General features: G+C 38.9%; 1 protein-coding gene across 1 annotated transcript in view; it reads right to left on the reverse strand.

Moving 5' to 3' along the window:
- The window catches only part of STK10 (serine/threonine kinase 10), a 90,525-nt gene that overhangs the window by 17,646 nt on the left and 50,820 nt on the right, over positions 1-22,059 (reverse strand). The window contains exons 4-10 of the mRNA XM_058171313.1: positions 18,790-18,939; positions 15,963-16,035; positions 14,616-14,810; positions 11,091-11,172; positions 8,876-9,010; positions 1,928-2,494; positions 640-770 (exon numbers count right to left, since the gene is read on the reverse strand). Coding sequence (XP_058027296.1) covers positions 640-770; positions 1,928-2,494; positions 8,876-9,010; positions 11,091-11,172; positions 14,616-14,810; positions 15,963-16,035; positions 18,790-18,939 — 1,333 coding nt within the window. The remainder of the gene's footprint in view (positions 1-639; positions 771-1,927; positions 2,495-8,875; positions 9,011-11,090; positions 11,173-14,615; positions 14,811-15,962; positions 16,036-18,789; positions 18,940-22,059) is intronic.

Here is a 22,059-nt window from a genome sequence, read left to right on the forward strand (position 1 = left end):
GATTACATCACGCAAACGTTTTGAATAAATACAGTTTAATACAATCCAACAACTGTATTCGGACATATATCTCTGTCCGAAGCTTGGCAAGCTGAAAGAAATATAATGAACAACTCAGGTAAGTTTGTGGTGTTGACCTCTGCTGAACTGAGTTTTAAAAAACTGTTATCACATGTCACTTGTTTTGGTATAATTTAGATTTCTACATCTCAAGCTGTTGCCAGACATTTATTGACTCCTGTGCTAATAAAAAGAACAGGCAAAAACATTAGCAATGAATTGCTGAACTTTCATTTTTCCCTTCCCCATTCTTGTTCTGTTGCATGGTTTAGTGCTTTCTGGATGCATTATTCTGCAACTAACATAAATCCAAGCTAGCCTTTGGCCAAGCTGGATGGAATATTAGATGATAATTCTTAATATCTGGTTCTGTAAGATAATTTTTAATCTCTAGTGAATAGAAACCTCATAGATATGCTTCTCTGCGCTGTACTAGAACAAGATCTAAAATGATCTGCTGTTTTCGTAGATACTTCTACTAGAATCTAGTATTCTACTAGATAATATTTAACTTTTTCACTAATTGCCTAAACAGTCAGGCCTGTACAAATCCTTACAAACAAAACAGTTTTAGCTTGCCTTAGGAATCTCATCTCTTCATCCTTCTTCTCATCTTCACTGATGATTTTTGAGGTGGTAACACTCACTTCCACTCCATCTACTACAAATCTTCTTGTTCGTTTCAGTGTCATGTTCTGCATTTTTGCATTCTACACATATAACAGCAACAACAAAACAACAGTGTAAAAAGACAAGACATTCTGGATGTGATATTGAAACTAAAAAAAAATGTGTTTTCTAAAACCTTCACAGGAATCATAATCACCATGCGGAAAAGAGGAAGGATCAGTGGTGGGTTTCTACTGGTTCACCCCGATTCGGCTGCGGGGGGTTGCGCCCACCCGCCTGGACATCATCATGGATGCTCTGCACATGCACAGAAGCGCCCCGTATGTGCGAAGCAAGCGTGCGCGCTCACAGTTCCGAACTAGTAGCAAAGGTAAGTGGAACCCACTACTGGGAAGGATGGCCATTTTTCTAGCAAGGAAATTCAAATTCCAAGATGATATTAAGAAATTAAAACAATTGATCCCACAGATATTTTTGATTTGCATGATTCATTTTGCTTTTAGTATTTGTATTTGGGGGAGTTTGCGGAAGGGAGGATACCCTGTCCAATTAGAAGACTTTGACAAAGAGCAGGAAGAACTGACAAGTTACTGAATGTCAATCATTTTTCTGAAATTTCAAAATTTGAACCCTCTCTGAAATCACAAATATTTGCGTATCTCCTCTTTCCACCAAAAAAAAATAAAAATAGGACTCATCCTCTCCTTGCATGCTTTATTATTACAGTATCCAGCTCTAGGCAGGCAACAAAGTATTATTTGGATTTTTGAATGGCATCACTTGCAATGTGTGTCATCAGTCGTTAGTTGATAATGCTAATGAGAATTAAAATCCATAACACTTCTGAAGTGTTTGGTTGTTTTCCACTAATTTTCTGGACCTGAAAGTTTCCTACCTCCCTATCACTGCAGCCCAAAATACAACCTGATCATAGTAGAAGATGCTGCTGAATTTCCCAACCCTACAATCCAACAATGCATTGTTGCATCAGTAGATAAAGAGACTTGGGGTTTCTAGCTCACCTTGGCGAGTAATTAAAAAAATCAGTGGGAGCAGGAGTGCTGTTTCTGTTACACCGAAGGACAGCAGGAAGTGTTTCCTTTCAACCCCTTCCTAAGCAGTGCTTGCCATCTCTGGGGGCACAAAAGAGAGGCTGCTGCTGCACCTTTTTGCTGATCGTTCAATGGGGGTGCCTACATAATAACCCTCTGCCCCACCCACCATCTTCAATTCTTACCTTTAGGGAGTGGGACTCACTACCTCTGTTCAGGGACAAATCAGTAGACAAAGAAATGTTGAGGTCCATACTCTCTGAAGCAGAGGTGCTACCAGAGTCAGAATCTCTCTTAAAGCTGTCATTCTCAAACTGAGAAGAGTTCACAATGCCATTGGGGAGGTTTTCTTCAGTCGGTGTTTCAAGGAGGCTGTTTACAGTATGGCTTCCCCAATTTGAATCCTCACTGTTTGCTGTCTCAGTGCTTTCCTTGTGGTGGTTGACAGCCCCATCCTCTGCTGGTTTAATGTTTTCATTGGGCTGCAATGCCTGGGGGCTGGAGCTTAACTTCTGTTTGGCACCAGGCAGGACTGAATAAGTTTCTATTCCCAACATCTTTGAATGCTCAGCAGTTTTGACCAAAGCTTCAGTTCTAGCTTCTTCCTCCAAAATCCTGCTGTCCTGCCCATTTACAGCTTCCTTGACGTGCTCCAAAGGCAACTTTGGTCCATTGGCCACAAGTGATAAGCGGTTTTCTTGAAGCTTTTCTCCTTCCAAACCTAGCTGGTTTGCAAGAGAGGAATCCCTCTTCTGAACGTCATGAGGTTGAGTGAAGGAGGAGGGGAGACAAGAGAAAGATAATGAAATTATCCCTTTTTTAATTTTTTTGCCTGAAGGAACAAGAAAGAACAATTAAGGAACAGAACACTGAACACATTGAGATAAAACAGAGGCTCGTTCTAAGGGGAAACAGGATCACATTCTCCTCCAGAAAAGAATTTTTTACAGACAAAACCATTGAAACTTAGGCTGAGGTAGGTAATTTGTTTCATCATTGAGTTCTCAGAGAACTTTGAGTACCTAGAGAATATTCCCTCTGTCAACTTATATAGTGGAGGTTGAGAGGAAGTGGGAGTTAGAAGTAAAAGGGAGAGTTTAAGTGTCTCCTAGTAATTTGGCACTGATGAAAATGCTTTCTCCTCTTCTGCTTTGTCAGTTCACAGAAGGTCTCAATGCTGGTCTATAAAGTGTTCTCCTTGCTACAGAACAGCTGACAACATCCTGCCAAAATCTTCCAGAAAGCTGTGTTTTGACTTTTCTTTGACACTGCTAGTGAATTGTTACTTGAAGTATGTTGCCCCAGCTCACTCTTTGCCAATTTTGCTTCCTTTGGCCTGCCTTTACACTTCTCGGTTTCTGGTGATCTCTTCTCCGTAAGCCTTCTGTCAGGGTTACAGGACCTCCAATTTATAAAATAGAAAAAGTCTGCAACCAAGAATAGTGATTTTTTGCCATGCCCCAGATGTGCAATCACAAAAATAAAGGGAGCAGGATGGGATATTAGACATCTGAGAAATTGAGCTGTAGCACTTCTAAGGCAGAAGAATGGATCATCATTCCTACCTCTTACAGAGCCAATCTCCTCCTCTTCGTCCATATTGTCCAATCTTCAGAATGTCACTACTATGGATGTGGAATTCCAAAGAGTGGAAATACTCCAGAATCTATGGTGAAATACCTTGGCAGGAAGATCTACTGGGAATTAGCTGTTACACTGAACACTCTGGCTTGTGCAGCCAACTATGTCTGAAAGAAAATCGGGAACCTGGACAGAGTATAATACTAGAACCACTTTTTCAGTATCTTAGTCTTGTGTCCTCTGTGCTTATCTTTAAACCATACCAGCTTTCCTAGGAATGCTATGTTTTCATCTGAACTTGAAAAACACTTTTGGCCTTTTCCTATGAACCTAGAATTAGTTCATAGGACCTAATCACTTGGTTAAATTGGGTGGCTAAAGAAATAAACCTTAAACCTTAGCCACTGATAATACATTTTTGCTTATCTTTATTTAGATTGGACTGGCATTTTTGTGTCCCGATTTCAACTCTGAATGCATCTACACATTCATGAACTATGAACAATTTTACTAAAGCTCTGCAGGCTAGGAGAAGGTCTGCAGGCTAGGACAAGTACTAACTTATCAAAATTATACAGATTTGTCTTGCATTACCATTATATTCCTTGTTTTGTGTCAATTAGATTGGCACTATAATAGAGGGACAATGAGTTAACCTACTGTATTTTTTCTGCCCTTCCTCCAGTGAATTTGGGATAATGTAAATAGTAATTTCACCATCTTCCAGTTTATTCTCACAATATCCTTGTGAAGCAGACTAGGCTGAAAAACAGTGATTGGTCCAAACAATCTTCTTCTGCTATGGTATTCAAACAATTATTCACCCTCTAGCAAAGTGCTAAGGCACCCTGGAAAGGTGATGATTAATAACAATTGCATTTATAAAACCTCAGGATTCCTGTAGCCCCAATTATAACCAAGCATGCTTTTTGGACTATGCAAGTTGCAGTTGTTTAAATCTAAACTGGAACTGCAGCGAGGAAGGGCCAGTGGTGGGTTGCAAATCCCATTGCTACCGGTTCGCTTGTGGGTGCTCATGCACAGAAGTTTCTGTGCATGCGCAAAGCGTCCGGGCAGATGGGCAGAGCCTCCTGCTGCTGCTACCGGTTCACCCGATCCGGGGCGAACCGGTAGTAACCCACCACTGGGAAGGACACATTGTTGAAAGCTCATCAGAGCCTATTAGAAAGAACTAAATTGGGACTGAATTTCCTGCCTTTCATCTGAGTAAGGAACAAAGGCAGAGCCGTTATCTATCTCCTTTAAAGTAACATGCAATTTGACTTCAGGAAACCACTCCTTTTGCTTTGAGGATTTCACCAGATAATAACTATCATTTTTTTCACTCTTTTCACATACAAAGGAATAGGAAAATTAGTAATGAAAATGCCGAAAGGTGGAGCTGAAGTTTTCCTGGGAGCAGAAGGCTTCAGGCTGTCCTTTTACATAATTTGTACTAATGCGCCCCCACCACTCCCGTCTCATCCATTTCACTTTCTTTTCAAACTGTGTACTGCTCACCGTTGTACTGGATTGAGTTGCTTCAAATATTATTAATAAAGTCTTGGCAGCTAGTGAAGGGAGTGCTGTGCCAAAATTGTATTCTGCATTTTAACTCTTTTCTTTCAAAAGGGATTTGGGGGCGGGGGGGAAGAAATGCTTTTCATTGTTTTCTCCAACGGAAAACAACATTTCCTGAAATATCATGGAAAAAGTGGAAGATTCTTGCAGCTCTTTCAGTTAGGAGATGGCCAAGGAATGAAGGCAGATATTTTGTCTCTCTCATTGTGGAACCGCTCTACAGCAATCTTCATCTCTCTCGCTTCCCGTACTTCAATTACATTACAAGAGAGGCAACCACAAAAGAAGTTCTCACACGAGGCTTCTACTCATTAGACAGCCAGAAAGGCTGCAGAGGTGAGGACTAAAATGAAAGACAAATCGGACAGAACAGCAGCATTTCCACCACCTCGTATTAAAGCACAAAACCACAACAAAAATACATTCAGAAGAAAACCTCAGAATGTAAAACAGAAACAGAAACTTAATTCATGAGGGAAGGAAAGCTCAAGAATTGGACAGGTTTCAGCCCAGACCAAGGGCAGAACGAGAGTCATTAAAATGGTAGTAGACATCTGACTATAGATTTTTTGACTAGATTTATAGACTTTTGGTGTGGACCAGGAAAAAAAATGAAATTATGATGTATGGTTTGGGTAATTGGAAAAAATAGATTATAGAAAAAATATATTTATCATGTAATCCTAGACTAAGAGGTTAATTTACATCAGTGGTTCCCAACCTTTTCTTGTTTGAGGCACAACCTTTTCTTGTTTGAGGCACCCTTGGAAAGCCTTTCAAAAGTTCCCGGCACCCTTATAAGAAAATAGATATTTAAAATATTACTAAAACTCCAATTTAAAATCAACTATTTATGCCAGTCCTGCTTGAATGAATAGATATGTTTGTAGCACACGACGAAAGGTCCGAAGAACAGGCACTTGATGTAAGCCAGGGGAGTTCGTTCCAGGCGTGGGTGCTCATGCACAGAAGTTTCTGTGCATGCGCAAAGCGTCCGGGCAGATGGGCAGAGCCTCCTGCTGCTGCTACCGGTTTATTTTATTTTATTTTATTTTATTTTATTTTATTTTATTTTATTTTATTTTATTTTATTTTATTTTATTTTATTTTATTTTATTTTATTTTATTTTATTTTATTTATTTCGGGGAACAAAAAGGCAGAAAAAGACAAAAAGTTGAGCTGGCTTGCAAGGTACATTCTACAGAAGATTCTTCATTCTTTTTATCCAGCGAAACCATCGATGGATGGGAATGTGCAGAGTCTGCCCTACCTTACCCCAGTTTGAAATATATATATATATATATTTTAAGATAACATCTTTGTTGTTGGCTAGTGACTGCAGATCTCACCTTGCTTGATGATCCTGAATCATTCAATGGACTAAACCAGGGGTCTCCAACCTTGGCAACTTTAAGCCTGGCGGACTTCAACTCCCAGAATTCCCCAGCCAGCAAAGCTAGCTGGGGAATTCTGGGAGCTGAAATCTCATGGAAAAAGTGGAAGATTCTTGCAGCTCTTTCAGTTAGGAGATGGCCAAGGAATGAAGGCAGATATTTTGTCTCTCTCATTGTGGAACCGCTCTACAGCAATCTTCATCTCTCGCTTCCCGTACTTCAATTACATTACAAGAGAGGCAACCACAAAAGAAGTTCTCACACGAGGCTTCTACTCATTAGACAGCCAGAAAGGCTGCAGAGGTGAGGACTAAAATGAAAGACAAATCGGACAGAACAGCAGCATTTCCACCACCTCGTATTAAAGCACAAAACCACAACAAAAATACATTCAGAAGAAAACCTCAGAATGTAAAACAGAAACAGAAACTTAATTCATGAGGGAAGGAAAGCTCAAGAATTGGACAGGTTTCAGCCCAGACCAAGGGCAGAACGAGAGTCATTAAAATGGTAGTAGACGTCTGACTATAGATTTTTTGACTAGATTTATAGACTTTTGGTGTGGACCAGGAAAAAAAATGAAATTATGATGTATGGTTTGGGTAATTGGAAAAAATAGATTATAGAAAAAATATATTTATCATGTAATCCTAGACTAAGAGGTTAATTTACATCAGTGGTTCCCAACCTTTTCTTGTTTGGGGCACAACCTTTTCTTGTTTGAGGCACAACCTTTTCTTGTTTGAGGCACAACCTTTTCTTGTTTGAGGCACAACCTTTTCTTGTTTGAGGCACAACCTTTTCTTGTTTGAGGCACAACCTTTTCTTGTTTGAGGCACAACCTTTTCTTGTTTGAGGCACAACCTTTTCTTGTTTGAGGCACAACCTTTTCTTGTTTGAGGCACAACCTTTTCTTGTTTGAGGCACAACCTTTTCTTGTTTGAGGCACAACCTTTTTCTTTTCCCCTGTATTCTAAATAATCATTATTGTAAGCATTTATCTTTCTTTTTCAAAGCTGCAATAAAGTTATATGAAAAAAATTCTAAAAAGGAAATAAAGTCTTTCTTCACTAGAAACAAGCTAAACCTCAGCTATTATTTCCTACAAACCAGAAATCTTTGATTTCCTGTGTTGCATTTGATAAGCTTCAGTATTAGAGACACAAACCTCTTACAACCTCTGTGCAATAAGGCACAAATCTGTCTGTGTACTTGACACAGGAGGAGAGCCTGAGACCACATGTGAGTGTGTATGTGTATGTCTCTCTCTCTGTGTGTATATACATACCTCAGAAGGGAGGCAGGGGAAGTAACCTCAGATTAAACAATCAGCAAAGAGAAGATAGAGGGGACATGCAATGCATTCTTAACCCTAACTATATTCTACTGCCTCCTTGTAACCAAGAAGTCATGAGAAGGTACAGAAACAATGTTTTTGAATCTATACCTCTAGCAATATGGAAAGCAAAGCTGCCACGCCCCATTCTATCCTACCACAAAACTACTGATGAGTCAGTAGAATATATTCTTGGTTTTCTTGTGGTTATTCTTGTTGAAAAGTTAGTTTGTACAGGCTTCCAAATACCTCTTTCAAACGTCGTTTTTATTTTATTCATTTCGGGGAACAAAAAGGCAGAAAAAGACAAAAAGTTGAGCTGGCTTGCAAGGTACATTCTACAGAAGATTCTTCATTCTTTTTATCCAGCGAAACCATCGATGGACGGGAATGCGCAGAGTCTGCCCTACCTTACCCCAGTTTGAAATATATATATATATTTTAAGATAGCATCCTTGTTGTTGGCTAGTGACTGCAGATCTCACCATGCTTGATGATCCTGAATCATTCAGTGGACTAAACCAGGGGTCTCCAACCTTGGCAACTTTAAGCCTGGCAGACTTCAACTCCCAGAATTCCCCAGCCAGCAAAGCTAGCTGGGGAATTCTGGGAGTTGAAATCTACCAGGCTTAAAGTTGCCAAGATTGGAGACCCTTGGACTAAACACCTCTTCCCTGTCCAAACGTCTATGCTTTTATCTGTCCCAGCTAAGCCTGAAAGCAGCCAGCACAGTCCAGGGAGCAGCTTGCAGTTTTAATCCTAAACAGCTAAAGGCCACGTTTTTCATAGTTAAAGGTGCCAGCAATTAAAATGTTTCCTAGGGGACATGTTTGTCCACACAGTGAGTGCATTTACTGAGAAAGTCATCTTGCAAGCGGAAAGAGAAGGCTTGGCTCCCTGCCCAAACATTGTTTGAAGGATTCCTGGCTGCTGAATGAAGAGCAGCCTCTTCCCATCCAAGGAGCCCATTCTTCCTGCACACCTGCACAAAGGCAACAACTTCTCTCCTCTGCAAGTAGCTGCAGGGGGTCAAAGGTGGCCAGCACTTTGCTTTCAAAAACCCAGCTAGTGTAGTTTGTGGACTCTGAAGCATTTTTAATGTGAATGTATACATGTGTCTGTGTCTACTAATGCATATGTGTATAAGACCCCATTCAGGTATGTATAGGGTAAAAGTAATATTTTGCTTCGTTTCCTTAACACAAACATCTCTTAATGCAACAAAGGGAATTCAACTTACAGAGGCAGATTCTGATGAGTCCTCTTCCTCACCTTCCTCTCTATTGTCTTCAATTTCCTCCATCACTTCAGCCTTTGCCTCTGCCACGAGCTCACGTAAGGCTTTATTACTGGTGACCTTGCTGACAAAAGGATGCTAAAAAAAAATCAAGTTCATGATTACCAAACTAGCCTAATTCTCTTGCAAATCAAGAGCAAGACAAAGCGAATGTAGAGGCCTTGTCAGCTACTTCCCCCTTCCTTTGCTACTCAAATATTCATGTTCAATACAGACAGTCCTCCAACCTATGATCACAATTGAGCCCAACATTTCTGTTGTCAAGGGAGACATTGGTTAAGTGAGTTTTGCCCCATTTTATGACTTTTCTTGCCACAGTTGCTAAGTGAATCATCGCAGATGATAATTTAGTAATGTGGTTGTTAAGTGAATCTCGTTGGTTTTGCTTGTCAAAAGTGGCAAAAGGATTAGGGACAGAGCAATGGTCGTAAGTATGAACTAATTGCCGAGCATCTGAATTTTGATCACGTGATCATGGGGATGCTGCAAAGGTTGCACGTGTGAAAAATGGTCATGTCCCTTTTTTCAGTGCCGTTGTAACTCTGAACAGTCACTAAGTGAACCGTTGTAAGTTGAGGATCACCTGTACAATGTATTGATCATGAGTTACAGGCAATAATATTGCAATCTCTAACTTTAAAATAAATAGTCATAAATCAGTTTCTGCATTACTGGGGCCAAAACATTTCCAGAAAATGTTAGGAGCTAGAAGTATATTTAGTTGTCAGTCTTTTTACATAGTCAGACTGGTTTCTTTCACAGTTGTGGCATTTGTGTGCTTCCAAGCAGCTGTTCTACACAAGCACATACTCTCTTTGACAGTGAAACACTGAAGCTGGAAAATTGTACAGATAAGGCAAAGAGAAAACAGGAAAAGACATAAGGGCTAGCTGCCTCTTACAACTTTAGCAAAACATGTTTCTATTGCTTAAAAAGTGCAACTGTGAGCTGGAATTTTAAAACACTCTGCTTAAAATTGAGCACTGTTGCTATGAGGTAAGACAAAATTATGCACTCAGGTATGACATTCAATCTGTGGGAGTTCAGTCAGTATCACTATTCCTGTCTATAGAAGCATCATGCATAAAACTGCATTCCTATGAGCAACTAAGGAGCTGAAATATACAGAATGTTATGTTAGCTGTCCCTCCATCACAGATGAACAGGTAAGAGGAACTACCTAATCATGTGCAGTATATACACTGACTTACCTGGAAAAACCCAGTGAAGATCACTTACTTTAGAATTTACATAAAAGAATTATACTTATTTACATAAAAGAATCACACTGTTACCTTGCAACGTTGGCATTACATGTGTAATCTTAACTCCTCTTTTAGAAGTACACTTCCTCTAACCTCACAGGAAGAGAACAATCTCACCAAGCAAACTTCAAAGCAGCCTTCAAAGTTTTACTAATTTTTTATTATTACATTTATATGGCCACCCATGTTCACTTACATGTGATTCTGAGAGGCATACCCAGTTAAAACACCATTAAAATCTAGTAAATATACTAAAAACAATTAAAAGCTATATTTAAAGATTAAAATTTAAAGGCAATATTAAAATATTTTAAAATTATTTTTTAAAAAGGTAAAATTTAAAAAATTCAGAGCTTTCCACAATAGATATTATTATCATTTTCTTTTTGTTAATTATGTTGACATAGTTTGGTTTTCACTGTTCTGCCAATAATCAAATTAATAATAATCAAATTAAAATTCCTCCCTCCACCAAAATAGGTCATTCCCCCCACCCCCGAAAGTCGAAGTTAGCAGTAGCAAACAAAAATTGCATTACTGTTCAATGCTGGACCAAAAGTTAAACTGTATAGAATAGCCTTCCCCAACCTGGATGTCCCCTCCCCCATGTGTGGAATAAGTACCATAATTCTCAGAAGTGTACAATGGTTTCAGAAGTACAAGGGAGATTGTACTAGATGGCTCAGAAAGCAGAACTACACAAATGGCAGAGTTCTTTGTCCCATGAGGGACAAAATTCCTACATAATTAGAATCTAAACTTCAGCAACCATCCAAGTTTTCTCTATATTAATAACCGAGGGGGAAATCTGTACTCCAACCAGGGAATGAGTGTGGATTTATGAGCCTTTTGCAGTGTCAACGTGTGTGACTCACTTGAGATGCTATACTTACTTCCAGTAATTGTGTGGCAGTTGGCCGGGTCTCAGGGTTTTTGTCAAGTGCAGTCTTCAGAAAATCTCTGAATGCTGGAGACCTTTATGAACAAACACACACACATTTAAAAAACATTGGGAGAAAGAAAACCAGGACATCCTAGCCTGGATACACACTACACAGTTTACAAATTGAAATTGGTGCTTTTCAGCGGGAAGAAACACAAAGCAGCACAATTTTTTATATATTTAATAATAATAGTAAAAAACAACAACGTGCCCTTGATTAATTGCAGATCTACCACTGTTTTGCAACCCAGATAGCTGTTCAGAAGCAAGTTACATGCTGTCATTCTGTTCCCAATTCATGCCAAAGACCAAATGTTAGCAAGCTCACACAGGGACAAATGTCTGCCTGAGTTTAAATTAATACAAAGCCTTCTGTCAGACACCTGATTGTACCCTCCTCCTTTCCTGCACCCCTTTCTCTGTGCCGGCTGCCATGTAAGAGTGCCGGTTTCTACATATTATCACAGCAAATGTTTCACATATGGCTACCGCTGCCCAGTGATTTTCTAGCCAGAAAAATTATACTGTCCTATTACCCTATGCAAAAGATTCAGAGAGTGTTGCTGTTTTCTATTCCTCTTGTCATCTAGGAAGCCTAACTAGATGACTTTCTAATAAACATTTCATGTCCTGGAAGAGGCCAAAAGAAACTTCAGAAAGTAAAAATACAAAGTTGCACTGATTGGATATTTGCTGGGGACTGTGCTGTGCATTAAAAATATCATCATAAATCACATTTCAAATTTTCACAGAAACAGAGAAAGCTACATTGCACCAGTCAAGCTACAGGTAGACCTCAGTTAAAAGCAGCAATCAGGGCTGGATTTGCTGTTGCTAAGCAATGCGGTCATACAATGTGATGTCACATGACTATGCTGTTTAGTGCAGGGGTCTCCAACCTTGGTCCCTTTAAGACTTGTGGACTTCAACTCCCAGAGTTCCTCAGCCAGCTTTGCTGGCTGAGGGACTCTGGGAGTTGAAGTCCACAAGTCTTAAAGGGACCAAGGTTGGAGACCCCTGGTTTAGTGACAACAATTTCTGCACTCCAGTTCTTCACTTTATTAAGAGCATTAGTGAGGGCATCACACAATTACCATTTGTGACTTCTTGTTGGTTTCCCCCAGCAGACTTTCCTTGTTGGAAGCCACCAATGAAAGTTGCAAATGATAACCACATGACCACAAGATGCTGCTATCCATAACTGTGAAGTTGCATCAAGTGCTCAGATAGCAATCGTGTGACTGGGGATGCTCAGTGATGGCCAGAACGGTGAGGACCAGTCATAAGTACTACTTGTTCAGTGCCATCACAGGTTTGAACAGTTGCTGAAGAAGTAGTTGTTAAGCAAGGATACCTGCATTTGTCTTAGAATGGAGGGAAATTTTCCTGCCCCTTATTATTATACGCATTATAAATGGGAAAGTCAGGGAGAGAACCTAGTATCTTCTTATTACAATGAATGTACTTGAGTACTAAGCTATTATCTTTGTTTACATCTTGGATGCTGCAGAAAAATGTGGTACTATATAGTCCTAAGGGAGGAAAGACTGTATTTTAAGAATTTGGAAAATGAAATATTCTGCAAAACAGCACACTGCAATACATATAAATAAGAAATGGAAAATAGAAAAAAATAGAAAATAGAAAAAAACTAAGGACAATGATAGTGGGAGTTGTAGTCCAAAACATCTAGAGAACATCAGGTTGAGAAAGGCTGCTCTAAGGAATTCAAGGTATACTTTTTGAGGTAGCCCAGAATCAGACACCAAAATCATGAATACTAAAACAGCTTTTATTATAGGGTTACAGTAACAGAATCTTGTAAATTCCATTCCTGCTTTGGGTGGAGATTTATCTGACTATTGTCTTGGCTGGAACTCTTCTTCCCTCAAGGTTATTTTCACAGCCCACTCTATCAAGTAACACCTTTACATACACGTTTTAGGAACATATGCTAAGAAGACAAAACTCTTTGCCCAACATTACCTAGTTTTGAGGTATAAGTGGAGATTTGTGTATAAACAAATCAGAATTTAGTACTAACAATCACCAAGATGAGTGATACCTCAATGTTATGCTTGCTAGACATTGCTGGAATAATACTTTCCATCAGCTGCAAAACTCATGGTCAATAGTGAAGAGGGCAGAAGTTATAGCTAACCTGGAGATTACCATAGGGAATCTTAATCAAGACTAGGGATGCATAATCCTTTTGTTGGAAACATTTCAAGTGATGCCCCCAAGGGCTGTGCTTGACAAACTGGGAAGAGCAAAATCTAATTAAAATTACTTTAAGTGACTTAATTAAATGCAGTTAAGATGATTACTCAGCATGTTTTTAATTATTTCCCTTTTCTGTCAGATTAAATATTACAATTTAGTGGCAAGTTATAGAGTAGTCCTGAGGGATGCATTTAAAGCATTACAGCTTCGAGTAAGGGCTTGGTGCCTTAGGCGGTGTGTTTCTGAACTAGTCCAAGGTTATTAAAATAATAAGAAAAATATTTCCTTTCCTCTGGTTATTCCTCCTTGAGAACTTTTTTATTAAATGAGTCCCCATTGGCAATGGCAATATTTTATAGCAGCTGGGAAACCTTAATAATTAGCCATGCTGGCTGAGGCTGATGGTAGGTAGAATTCAGCAACAGGTAGAAAGGTTCCGCTTTTCAAATTCAACTTCTCAGCTCTTTCTACCATGATTATTCCAATTGCTACAGATTTATTTTGTCTACTTACAAAGTAAGGCGATTAATGTAATAAAATATTTCCTATATTGTGGCTTAGTGGCTAAGATGCTGAGCTTGTCGATCAAAAGGTCGGCAGATCAGCGGTTCAAATCCCTAGTGCCGCATAACAGGTTGAGCTCTCGTTATTTGTCCCAGCTTCTGCCAACCTAGCAGTTCAAAAGCACGTAAAAAAATGCAAGTAGAAAAATAGAGACCACCTTTGGTGAGAAGGTAACAGCACTCTGTGTGCCTTTGACATTTAGTCATACCAGCCGCATGACCATGGAGACGTCTTCGGACAGCGCTGGCTCCTTGGCTTTGAAACGGAGATGAGCACCACCCCCTAGAGTCTGGAACGACTAGCACATATGTGCGAGGGGAACCTTTACCTTCACCTATGTGAAAATGACCTTGAAGGAGAGCAGAAGAGATTCTGCTTAGGAAATGATCAGAGAAGAGGAGGAATCCCATTGAGTTTGATAGTCAGAGTAAGAAATTTAGAAAAGACCTGCCCTAATTGATTAGGCAGTTAAAAGTGGTGATAGGAGATTTGAATCTTCACCCTTGCAAGATTCTATGAATGTAGCCTTACAATAATGTACAATTAGCTCATCCAGTCATATTTCCTGTTTTGTTTCCCAGGGAATATTGACAATTATTGTTAGTAAACATGGGAGGGAGAGAAGACCACGATACTTCTTGTAGGTATTCATAATTGTTAATGAACAAGAAAAAACAAAACTTCTCACCACTTTGATGGATAATTAAGAGTCGGAGGATCAGATTTGGCTATTTTCAGTAAGACCCTCATAGGGTTCAGCTCATGATGAGGTGGCTCTATTTGTGCCATTTCTATGAGTGTTATGCCCAAGGACCAGATGTCAGCCTTATAATCATAAGGGGTGTCTTTCATAGTCTCACACATCACTACTTCAGGGGCCATCCTAAAAAACAACAACAAAGAAAGAAGAGTGAAATTCTACTATAAATTCATTTTCACTGAAAGTTAACAACAACAACAACAACAACAACAACAACAGAGTTGGAAGGGACCTTGGAGGTCTTCTAGTCCAACCCCCTGCCGAGGCAGGAAACCCTAAGAACCAGATCTTGTTTTAAGCTAAACTCTATATATTCAACTAGTCTAGGTTTAGAATTGACCATAAGCCATAAAAGTATAACTTTGCAATTAAACTTTGAATGAAATATGAAAATTCATCCCTTCTGTGCTCAGAATCAACTAGCCAGCATTACAAACTCCTTGAATCTCATTGTCTTTGGTAATACCATTGAATATAACATAGAAATGCATCCTCTACTGAAATTAATAGATAGCAAAACTGGTTAACCTCTTTAGGCCACATCCAGCCCACATATACACTCCCGGTCATTCATCTCTCCATTCTCAATTGGCCACAGAAGGCAAGCAGTCGGCTAATGACATCTGGCCTACATACTGTTTGAAACGGCAAATTAAATGTACACTGATTGCGTCCCCTTAATGATGATGTAGCTGATTTAGCGATTAAATTCTTGGAGTGAATAGTTGTTTTTATATCCTTGGAATTGCTTCAAAAGGACATTCCACCAAATTTGGATGGAGGGGGGTTGAGAAAAAGACAGAACAGCCCAAATTCCATCAATATCTCATTCCAGATACAGGCTGTACTTTCTTCACTGCCCTAAGAGAGGCAATGATTCAAATGACAGAATATTGTTGCAGCTGACAGTTTTTATTCCTTCCATATTTTTCCCTCCACCTCCAAGGAGAAAATTCCTGAAACACACAAACTCATTAAAAATACCCACACAAATATTAAATGCAGCACTGCTTTCTAGGGTGATATACTCTTTTTATATTTTACATTCATTTAAAATACATACAAATGGGACATTGCACTAATTAAGATCAAGATATCAGTCACACAGCACAGAGACAAATATATCTGAACACACAGGGCATACTTTAAAATACAGCCTCATAATAAGTAACTACAACACCGTATGTTGATTAGGACATAACATCTCCCCTTCCCTCCCAATGAAATTTGGCAGCGATTTCTTTAAAGGTCATGCTACTGAAATAATCCTCTTACCAGTATGGTGTGCCAATGAAAGAATCCCTCTTCTGCACAGTCTTCATGTTTTTGGCTGATACTCCAAAATCGGCTGAAAAGAGTTGAAATCACATTCAATTCTTTAATGAATGTTTTGGGTTGCAGTGAAAAGGGCAACCTTTAATTATAACCCTCCTCGGTTTATTTCTCAAAGCAAGCATACAGAAGACCAATAGAAACTTTAATCTGGATGGACACCAAGGATTTTCTGCATTTTATTGTACTACAATTCCCAAATTTGGGGATTGGCTCTACCCATATCTAGCCTATACTAATGATCTGAAACATGTTAAAAATATAAAAAGAATGATAGTCAAATAATGGAATCTATATCCACAAAACATATTATTGCTAAATATTTTTTTCTTAAAACAGACTACTTCAACGTAAGTATCTGAGAAGGATGTGAAAAGTAACTTAGGATTCTGATTAACTTGCTTTTTTTAGATAACCATAATTATAGGGATGGTAAAGAAAACACTTTTAAATCTATCATCAAGTTAGAGCAGAATTTTGCTTTACTATAAGAGGGAAACAATTCACTGTCAGGGACTTCACCCCCATCCTAACACACAATTCATGGCTTTGCTATTTAAATTCAATTTCCTACAGTAATTTACAGTTCCATTTTACGTAAGTATTATTTCCACCTCTTCCCAGAAATTTCCACTAGAAAGATGATACAAAGCAAGACATGTGAGCCTTCTCATCTCTCCACATCAGCAAATAAAATTCTCCACTGATATAGAAATGATGCCAATTCTCATGAAACTCAAAAAGAATAGCAAGCATTGATTTATACACAAGCCCTCACAGAACAATAAGAAAAATGTTGAATTCTGAGTAGCTTTCAGTGTCTCCTTACATTCCTACACCTACTACTTCTGCTTTTATTAGTCTTTTTAATGAGCCTAATTTCTTTTTCAACTTGTGAGCAGGACTTTTTATTATACAATTCTGGATTTTATAACCGCTGTTCCACAGAATTCACATGCTGTTAAATTATGTTCTGGCAGAACTGGACCTCTCATAATTCTACCCTGAATAGACTAAGATGGGACAAGCATGAAGATGAATATATGGTGACGATGGGAAGACAGCATGAGAGGGAAGACCACAATTAAAAGTAATGAAAGGGCGCCATGCGTAATGCAAAATTTAAATTTCTCTTCTGCTCCTGAAAAGATAAATGCTGATTTATTGAGGTATATGATTATATAGCATTGTCTTCTAAATACCTGCCCAACACAACCTGTTCTGCAAACAGGTTTTATTTAGAGTTAATCAATTATCAAAACATTCTGCTTATAAAGAGAATCTGTGAAATGAGTTCTAAATGAAAGCATCCAATCCCAAGGAACCATTTCTAGACAATTAAGAGTTGGGATAGCGAATAAAAATCCTAAGAGTCTAACAAGAACATTAGAACAACAGCTATCCTTATGTGGCAGCATGGAAAAGGTTGGCCTTTTGGACAAAGAAATACTGTCTAAGCCAGTAAGAGAAGAAAATTCTTTGGTGGTTGTGTCTTTCTCACTGTAGCCAATGTTACATTCCACAAAGTTCACAAAATGACAAAGTTGTTGAACTGACTCCCCCCCCCTACACACACACACACACACACACACACACATGCACACACACATACCACTTTTTGGAAGGGGATGGAGGAGAGAGATCAGCAGCAAACACTAAAGTTCTGAAGATGAAGCTAAGAAACTAGAAACTATGACTATGTCTCTTTCCCATATAAAACCTCAGTTAAAAAATTGATCATTTTCTTTTTAAAAATGTTCATCAATTTATATCTGCTTGCATTATCCTACAATTCTGTTGATTCTCTCTACACCATTTATGAACATGCTTGAAAGCATTAGGCTCAATACAATCCATAAAGGGTTCCGTTCAGAAATCACCTTTCAATTGTGATCCATTTATTCTTATGCCATGATTTATGTTCTTACATAAAGTCTCTATCCTTGCTCCCTGAGACATCCTCAGATGTAGAAAACAGATCTTAAAACGTTGCCTTTCTTCCTTTCCTAGAAGATTTGTAATTTCAATATGAGTTCTTTTTTTAAAAAAAGTTCTGTATGGATACCATCTGGTGCCAGAGAGCAGTTCCATGTTCATTTTGCTCATGAAGTCTGAACTCACTGTAAATTTCATTTACATTATCTGTTGTTATATGGATTATAAAACGCTGTAAATCCCCAAGAGGCAACTAATCTATACTCTTAAGTCTGAAGTAGGAACAAGAATTTTATTTGCATTGTTTTTGACTTCATGGGGCCTCTCTCTGGCAGCTTTTGGCCCCATGACTGAATATATTTAGTTTTCTTTGTTCGGAGAAATACATTTCCAGTTAAAATATTTTCGCATTTCGTCATGGCTAATAACATGACAAAGGCCCACCAAGGCTGCAATCCAATGCATGCTTTTTCAGGAGGGAGTTCCATTAAATAGAGGGACTTCTTTCTAAATACAAGACTGTACATTAAAAACTTATTGAAAGGAAATTCAGATATCTGGTCAATAATAAAAGCTGCTGGATTACATTCAGCAAATTCTTCTTTTCCAATCCAAAAAATTTTGATAGGTGAAAAAGGCTGGAGGAAGACCAATCTAACAAAAGATAATAATCTAACAGCTAAATGTGCCTAGTTGACTGATTGCTATTTTCACAACAAAATAGTCACAACTGTTAAATATAAGCCCTTCTCTACTTTTCATACTTGTGGAATACAAGAACATATCTTTTGGCATAACAACTATTTCTCACTGAAGAGGTAAGTATATGTCTCACCAAGTTTAATATCTCCATCTAGGGTTAGCAACACATTGCCTGCCTTCAAGTCTCGATGGATAATCTTCTTGCCATGCAGATAGTTGAGGGCCTCCAGCATCTGGCGACAAACCACCTGGATCTGGGATTCAGTCAGGCCTCGATCCAGCTCTATAAAACAGTTGGAAAAACTCTTTCAGTTATTCTTTTTAACATTGTCCATGGGGTCGCGATGAGTTGGACATGACTTCGCGACTAACAACATGACTTAGGACCACAATTGAGCCCAAAATTTCTGTTGCTAGGTGAGAAATTTGTTAAGCAAGTTTTGCCCCATGTTATGACCTTCCTTGACACAGTTGTTAGGTGAATCCCTGCAGTTGTTCAGTTAGTAACATGATTGTTAAGTGAAGCTGGCTTCCCCACTAACTTTGCTTGTCAGAAGTTCACAAGAGGTCATCACATGACCTGGGACACTATAACTATCAGAAATATGAGTCAGTTGCCAAGTATCTGAATTTTGATTATGTGACCAGGGGAATGCTGCAACAGTCAAGTTTGAAAAATGGTCATAAGTCACTTTTTTCAGTGCTGTTGTAACTTCAAACTGTCACTAAGCAACCTGTTGTAAGTCAAAGACTACCTGTAAATGTTTTGAGGATCATGGCCTGTTTCCTCTTAAATATAGCTAACTCATGTTAATATGTAAAATCTATCACCCATGCTAAATACAGCTTTAAAAAATTCAATTTCATTTTTAGAATCTGGAGTTTACAATATTCAGGCCTAAAGTAATTAGAGCAAAATCAGGTTTAAAGTGTAAAAATTCAAATGCCATTGTTACCGAAAAAATTAAGATACTTTATAAAAGTGTGCATTTGTCACACACATTAACAGCTCCCCCCTTTTTCCCCACTGGAGGGATGCTGAATCCAGCCCAGTCTGGCTGAGGCTATCATGAGGCAATTCAAAAGGATATCTGGTCCCATATAGCAAGAACAACATTTTTAAAAATCTCTTGTTTTACCTCAGGTAAAAACAAGAGATCAAAAAACTCACACCTCATCTTTTGTTTTTTCTTCAAAGCAAGAAAACGGTGAGCTGAATATGGAAGGGACAGTATAGATCTATATGATTTTCTGGTTGCTCTAGTGAAATTTCTCTTCACTTTCTAGCAAAACTTCCATCAGCATCTGGAACAGGGAAATCAGTTGGAAAACCGATGCAGTCTCCCTGATAGTCTGGCAACAAAATAGGTTAAAGTTTTAGTGTCATGGAGGAATAGTTTGGAAAATCCATTGGAGGATTATTCTGTATTGTGGTATGTGTTTGTGTGTTATCTGTTTTGTGATTCCTAGCTTGGAGGATAGCCTGCAGCCCATATTAAGGCCTCTGGAATGACAAGGATAACAAACAGATAAGTGCTTAGCCATCCATTAGCATCCAAAAAGAGTTAGGCTGTGCAGCTATTTCAAGCTGAAAGAAATCTATTCTGTCAAGGGCCTCCTAAAAGTGATTGTCTACTCAATCCCTTGGTCAAATTCATAACCATAGATCTTGCTGGTCTTCTGAACCATCACAGCAGGAATGGGTATAAGAGGTACTAAGTGAAAGTCAGTCTTCTTTCTACAGGCAACATAAACTTTAGAAAATGCAATTTCCTGCTGACTTGATATATTTTTTGTAATTGATTTTTAGAGCGCTGCTGTTTTTTCAAACATTTGTACAGACTTTATTTCTTTAAAAGATTCATATGGCTGCCCAACTTGCAAACACCAACTCTTTCTTTTTAAAGGTAAAGGTTCCCATCACACATATGTGCTAGTTGTTCCCGACTCTAGGGGGCGGTGCACATCTCCGTTTCAAAGCCAAAGAGCCAGCGCTGTTCGAAGGCGCACGGAATGTTGTTACCTTCCCACCAAAGGTGGTCCCTATTTTTTCTACTTGCATTTTTTATGCGCTTTCAAACTGCTAGGTTGGCAGAAGCTGGGACAAGTAATGGGAGCTCACCCCGTTACGCGGCACTAGGGAGTCAAACCGCTGAACTGCCGACCTTTTGATCGACAACCTCAGTGTCTTAGCCACTTTCTTACATGGGTTAAAAACATAGAATCTAAGAATCACAAAACAGTCAACACACAAACACATACCACAATACAAAATAATCAAGGCCAATCTCATATATGCCAAATTCCAAAAGCTTTGTAAGATAGGCCTATCCAAAACTCTGGCCCACTGCCCAGGAAGGGGAAAAAAAACACCCAGGCCTTAAGGCTGAAAGCCAACAGGGCTGTTTAGCATACCACGAGATGCCTGTTCATTGGAGGAAGAGATAAGGATATTTATATGCATAAATATATTATTCTCCAAGGCACAATTATTACAGATGACTAATAATAAAGCCTTGACTCACAGTTATTGTAATAGAAATTAGTTTCCTTATTTTTTATTTTATTTTATTTTTGCTAAAATGTAATAGATAAGACATTTAAGAATATTCCCTATCTTTGCACTAAGTAGCATGGCCCCATATGAATGTCAAATCGGGCTAATCCAAGAGGGAGCGGTTAAGTAGGACAGCCAGTTTTTCAGCAGCAAAATATCTTAAATAAAGGAAAAAAAGCTCCCATTTTAGCGCTGGTTTCTTTTTGCCCACTTCCAGTAGAGATGTTGGATTCATTTAAAGGGCAGACATGCTTGAAGGGATAGGGGGAATGTTCCCTTTGTCAGCATTATATTTCTTCAAAATGTTTCCAGAGATAGCAACACTTGGTTCTGAGAGAGTTTTTTGGGATTTCAAGTCCTCTCCAAGCTGAAGTTGTCTACAAGGTTTGCAGTGACCAAAGGAGAGGCTCATCATGAAACTAAAGGGCACAGTTGGGATTCATTGCCCATGATCAGAATCAGTGTTGTATAGTGCTTAATTGCATATTTAAGTTTTCCCCTCTTTCTTTAAATCAGGGGTCCTCAAGCTTTTTAAACAGGGGGCCAATTCACGGTCCCTCAGACTGTTGGGGGCCTGGACCGACTGGGTGGCGGTGGCTAGGCGATCATGTGACTGGGTGGGTGTGGTCAATTTAACAGTCCATTAAACAATGCACACAAATTAAACTTTAATTTGTTTTGCTCCTGGGGGTGCTTTGTTTGCTTTTGTTTGCATGTTGCTCTTTTGGTCGACTTCTTTTTACTAGACTGTTTTTTCAGTTGTTTAGGAGTCTAGTGATCCACTTCAGGAAACTCAGTTTTGCAGCAATTCTTCCCAGCCCCAAGGAGCTTACAATCAACAAGTCT

This window comes from Ahaetulla prasina, chromosome 2 (assembly GCF_028640845.1).
Source record: "Ahaetulla prasina isolate Xishuangbanna chromosome 2, ASM2864084v1, whole genome shotgun sequence".
NCBI lineage: Eukaryota > Metazoa > Chordata > Lepidosauria > Squamata > Colubridae > Ahaetulla > Ahaetulla prasina.